The 5,835-nt window shown below is 36.7% G+C and overlaps 1 protein-coding gene across 1 annotated transcript in view; it reads right to left on the minus strand.

Annotated features, from left to right (window-relative positions):
* LOC112529844 (beta-galactosidase 10) overlaps window positions 1-5,061 on the minus strand; it is a 10,373-nt gene extending 5,312 nt beyond the window's left edge. Inside the window, exons 1-9 of the mRNA XM_025141266.1 lie at window positions 4,590-5,061; window positions 3,319-3,414; window positions 2,898-3,010; window positions 2,462-2,528; window positions 2,017-2,109; window positions 1,527-1,670; window positions 1,057-1,145; window positions 865-970; window positions 682-769 (exon numbers count right to left, since the gene is read on the minus strand). Coding sequence (XP_024997034.1) covers window positions 682-769; window positions 865-970; window positions 1,057-1,145; window positions 1,527-1,670; window positions 2,017-2,109; window positions 2,462-2,528; window positions 2,898-3,010; window positions 3,319-3,414; window positions 4,590-4,769 — 976 coding nt within the window. The 5' untranslated portion in view covers window positions 4,770-5,061. The remainder of the gene's footprint in view (window positions 1-681; window positions 770-864; window positions 971-1,056; window positions 1,146-1,526; window positions 1,671-2,016; window positions 2,110-2,461; window positions 2,529-2,897; window positions 3,011-3,318; window positions 3,415-4,589) is intronic.
* Between the last annotated feature and the right edge of the window lie 774 nt (window positions 5,062-5,835).

Below are 5,835 nucleotides of genomic sequence, written 5' to 3' on the forward strand. Positions count from 1 at the left end.
GATCAAGGGTTTTTCGTGAGACCCGTAAGACCAATTTATGTTTATTGATCAACTTTATAAGCTAATAATCTAATTGTCTAAAGTTGCACGGTGGCAATTTTGTGATTATTGAGAAGTCTCGTGGCAATTTTGTGATTATAAATGTTCAGATTGTAGATCTAATCCAAGGGTTAAGTATTGGTCTTATGGGTCTCACGAAAAACTCTTGGTCTCACATGATCCCAAGTCTATGTATATGTATGTATGTATATATATGTATGTACAGAGATAGGAAGGGAGTGAGTTTCAAATACAAACCACCTTAACCGTCCATCTAGCCTAATGAATATCTGGTTTTATAAATATCTCAATGGTTTCCTAATATTAAGCAACGATCATATTCGATTAACCCTATCATCTTCCATCAATATCTCGATCATAATGAATGACCCCTGATCATCTTCCATAAATATCTCGATTGCTTCCTAATATAATCGTTAATCATGGTTTGTATATGATTTGTATTTGAAACTCCCTATATATGTGCATATACCGGTTTGACATTTCTTAAAATATTTATGGTTCGTGTGCGTACAAGATTGGCATTCAAAGTCCAAGGACGACAACCAACACAAATCAAATGGAGTTCTTGTTACTAAACATATTATAGAAGAGGTTTAATAAAGATTTCAATGGGCTAACCATATTCGTCAATTGGTGCATCATAATCATAGCTCGTGGTTATAAACGGCCCACCAGAAGTGCGTCCGAAATTTGTCCCACCATGATACTAAACATGACACAAAAAAATGAAGTCAAAGTAAAAGATCAATCAAACACTCAAAGAAATTGCATCAAGAAATCAAGAACTCGTTAAGAAAATACCATATAATAATTATGAGCACTTCCTCCTTTTTGGAAAAAACGAGCAACAGAATAAGCAACATCTTCCGCGGGGCGGTGGGGATCCCTACCTCCAAATGTCTTGAACCTATGACACCATAAGAAAGATACAAAAGATCAATGAGCAACTGGAATTTGATGCAAAGATAGTGTTGAAATATTAGAGTTATGTACCATCCGGGCCAATTTTCAGTCCAGATTTTGGGCATCGTTGCGAAGCTTGGCTTGAAATCATCACAGTAAAACGAATTGCATGTATTAATCTGCGCAGTTTATAGAAAAATCTGTTACTATTGATGAAACTGCAGCTTGATTCAGATTGTAAAATGACTGACTTCTGGAAGGTGGAGATCCATGGGCATTAGCCACCAAATCCCTGATCCTATAGAAACCTCCCCTCTCTCTGTAATAACTCTTCTAGAGAGATTCAATAAGGTTACTCATATCCTAACATGGTATCAGAGCCAGGGTCTACCACATCTAGGAACTCGACACACTCTTTTGCCTCCGTTTGAGGGGGGTGTCGGAGTCCCACATCAGGTAACACGAATAATCGAACATGTATGATGTAGGAACCTCCTCTCTCTCTATATATATATATATACGCTAACGGGGGAAGGGGGTCGGGAGTGAAGGACTCTCACCACTGGATCTGGAGCATCCCATTGCTGACACATTATCCACGGTACACCTGTATTTTGAGAAAGAGCCATTTTAGCTGCCCATTGGGTATACGCTTTCCCACCCTCGCCATATGCAGCTTCATAGTATCCATACTCGTTTTCCACCTGCAATTAGTCGAGATAGCTGGTTGAAACTAAAACATCCTCTATAAGCTGAACTGAAAGCAACCATTTTCATTGTTTTACCATCTTTTTAGAGCTTTAAACACAACAAAGAAGTTGAAATTTAGTGCTGTATGAATATTGAAGTAGAAAAAAAGTTCATTTCAAGTCGAAATATGCATTTTTTCTATGCAAATTAAACCTCGTTACTTGAAACTTTGCGGTCTTCCGAAACCATTTTTAAGATGCTCAGGGTTCGTTTGGTTTGACAGAATGTTTCTGAGGGATCCTATGAAACGGATCCTCAGTTTCTATGAATATGAAACGGAGCTAAACCCAGAAAACTTGCCTGAGATAAGATGATCGGACCTCCTTGTGATGCGAAAAACTTCTCTTTCTTCATCATATTCACAATAAGAGTTGTGAAGTTCTGCATGTAATGCTGTAGTTTCCACCAATAATACACATTTACATTCACAAAAGGAAAAAAGATATCAAACTTTCCTAAAATAAACATTCTACTCTTCAAAATATCCATTTTTGTTGAGCAAATAGATAATTGGAACTTGACAACTTTCCAAAAGGGGACCTCTTTTTGCAATTTCCATGGACCACAAAGGAATTTCTCCTAAAACTTAGAAGATAACATCAACCAAACCAAAGGGTCTTTGGCCCAACGGTAGCCGGAATACTGGTACAACCCTGCCTTCCAGGTGGTCAAGGGTTCAAACCTCACCAAAGGTCAGGAGTGTGTGTGAGTATTATATATTTCAAAACATTAACCATTTTCACACCTTGAAAGGTTCATTGTCGGTTCTGAAGACAGTCCCCGGCACATAATGCAACCAAACAGGTATACCGCTGTATAATATACATTTAACTTGTTATGAAGTCGAATCAAATTGAAGCCCCTCACTACTAATGTAGCATATATACTCTCTTCTTCATCCCAAATTAAGTGTCCACTTCCAAAAGTAAGTGCATGCTTTCCAATTCAACCCTTAATTATGAGATGGAGAAATTCATTACTCCTTCTATCGTTAAGGGTAAAACTGTCATTTAGTTCATTAAAAAAATGTAATAATTACACATTTCTAGAACTGAATGCCGTTTCATTGTGGACATTTATTTTGGGACGGAGGGAGTACATTTTAAGCATAACAAAATGCAATTAAAGCATAATCCAACTTGAAATCAACTTAAATCAAGAAAAAGTAGTCATCAACTCACCCAAAGTTCCATTCTGCAGCAACAAACGGCCCAATTCGGAGAATCAGAAGCATACCAGCTTCCTGAACTATCTTCACAAATTTGGGCAAATCATACCTTCCACCAAAATAGTACTATAGCACAAAAATGATCAATCAGTAACCATTTGAACATTTGAAACGAGCAAGTTAGTTTCATGAACCATCGTACTGTTAATTGCAACAGAAGGTCAAGCATGATGGTATGAAACGTCAGTTGCTCCATTTGTTACTTTTTTTTGTAAACATGGGTGTCCAGGCTAGCTTGTGCGCACCTCGACTCATCCCATGGGCCCTGAAGATTACATCAACCAGTGGCCCTAAGGAGACTCGAACTAGCAACCAGATGAGCTAGCCCTTAAGGTTTTCTTTTGCAAAATAGAAAGGTTTTAAATGGCACTCACATTGCCTGGCGATGGTTCATGACCGTTCCAGAATACATAGGTCTCAATCACATCTACACCTCCTTCTTTTGCCGTTTTTACCAATCCGGGCCACATCTATCACACAAGAAAGTTGTATAGCTATGCCATTAGTGCTCAATTTGTATCCAAATCACTTAGAATCAAGGAAAGTTCTTTTGTTCAGGGGAAAAAACTTGATCTTTTGCCTAAGATTGTTTTATTGTTGGAAGAACACAGTTCAAGAAAGCATATCAAATTGAAGAAATCAAAGCTACAGTTTCCTTTTTCATCTAAATTTTCTAGCATAGATGTTAACTCCCTCAGTGCGTTTGTTACGCAGATGGGACTGGACAGCACTAGATGGGACTGAACTGGACAGGACTGGATGGACTAGAGTAAGGTAGACCGATGAAAAAATTCAGGCTGGTTTTAGGGTTTTAATTTGATACAAGTAGTTCAAAGATTTACCAATGTTGTGTCATCTCCCTCATTTTTGTCCCACCTATTTTGTTGGTCATGTCTCAGTCTAATGTCGTGTCAAACGTGGGATGACAAGTTTTTGTAGAGTCATGCTAGATCTAATCCTGTGTTTCGTAAAAGTCCTTCATTAATAACAAAACAAGATAATCTTGTAGATCAGAATCACCAAGTTATAGATGAGCACGAACGACATTCTAGTTTCGAAACTTTTTACCCTAATGCATCCCCAGGTAAATTGTTATCTCACCAATGATAACCCTACTCTTAACACATAACAAACCAAACCAAATGCACCCGGTGTACTCTACCTAAGGTGGGGTCGAGGGAGTGAAGGTAAGATGTATGCAGACCTGACCTATATCCAAAAGAGTAAAGCAGATTCGAACTCAAACACATTCAAAGTTGATAAATCAATAAATCATTAGCTCTTGTTTTTCCTCAATCAAGCACATAGAAAGTTCTCATATCTCCACAACAACATAGAAATAGAGATAGATTATTATCACTAAAAACCTTCAAGAAATCAATTAATGTAATAACTTTAACTAAGCATTAGGGTAAGGATGTTCACCTTCCACGAACAGCCAACACATAAACACATTATAAATCAAAAAGATCAACCAATAAAGACAAGAAAAGAAGGGCAGTAAAAGAAGATAACATTTCAAGAAAATCCCAACTCTAAGTAAGCAAAATAAAATCAAGAACCACAAATATATTTCATTAAAACTCCAAAATCTTTGATGAAAATGGGGGAAAATACACATTTTAAAGATGGTTAATAGTCTTACAGCAGGAACACTACGAGGGTAGTGGATGGCAGCTGAGATAAGAAGCTTTCTTTCGCCATTGATGATGAGTGACCGACTATCATATGTCACATTGTTAACTGCTGCTACAAATGGCGAAATGTACAAGCATACAAAGCAGCTGAAGAAGAAGAGAAGCAGAGTACAAACAGTGGAAGCCATTGATGAATGCTTCCCCTCTTCTACTTCTATTTTGAAAAAAGCTCGAAGCTTTTTATATGGGTATTACGGAATCGAGAGATCTGATAACAATTATTTAAGTTGCACATGTATCTGTCTAATCTTTTTCTAATACTTTTCCTGGTTTCCCCATTTGGTGAGATGAAATCAGAATAAATAAATCAAAAATTGGGATTCAGAGCCACGTATCTTGATCTGAGAAGCTAACAAAAATGATGGGCCTGAAGCAGAGACCAACCGGCAATCACATTTATCACCATTTACTGTGTGTTCTTGTGTGTGAGAGAAAACGGAAAGATGTGGGTTTTTATTTTCTCAGATTCCCATACGGATTGGTAGGAAACAGACGTATCATTGAAAGAAACAGCTCATTGGGTCAGGTTTGAGATTGAATTCATGACGGTGGTCTGAGATTTTAGCTGATTTTGTGGGTTGGATTTGAGTTTTATATATTTTTACACATGTTTTGGTTGTTAAATATTTGACTATTGTACTGCAAATTTCTTTGTGATGGGGCTTTCTCCTTTTTTTTTTTTAGATACTTTGCTCACTTTATCATCATCCATTTTAAGGATTGATTATGGTGGTAGTTTTAAGTTCGTTTGGAGTTGTTGGTTTTGATTATGATATTTTGGTTTTGTAAAATTTAAATTATGGATTTGATTTCCATGTTTTAGAGTTAATTAGAAGGGTATTCGTGTAATGTATTGAAATACATCTTGATTTCAATATTTCATTTTATTCTTTTTTTTTACTAACCTGGATATATAATCCGTTCTGCAAGCCGATTAATCCCAGAATGATCACCTGTTTTGCAGATAGCCTGGAGTCATCGCATTTGACCTCCGTGGCCACAAGAAGATTTTTATTTCTCCTTGGATTTGAACTTGCTGATACTTTTGATCTTTTGAGTCAAGTTCAAACCATTTAGACACCACCATTGTGGTTCATTTTATTTCTTTTTATGTTGATATAATACAGTTTTATATAGTTTTGAGAAAGCGATAGTGTTTTTATTTTTGAATATATAAATTTGGAAATCTTATAA

The sequence above is a fragment of the Cynara cardunculus genome (genome assembly GCF_001531365.2).
Source record: "Cynara cardunculus var. scolymus isolate 2C chromosome LG 16, CcrdV1, whole genome shotgun sequence".
In the NCBI taxonomy this organism is placed as follows: domain Eukaryota; kingdom Viridiplantae; phylum Streptophyta; class Magnoliopsida; order Asterales; family Asteraceae; genus Cynara; species Cynara cardunculus.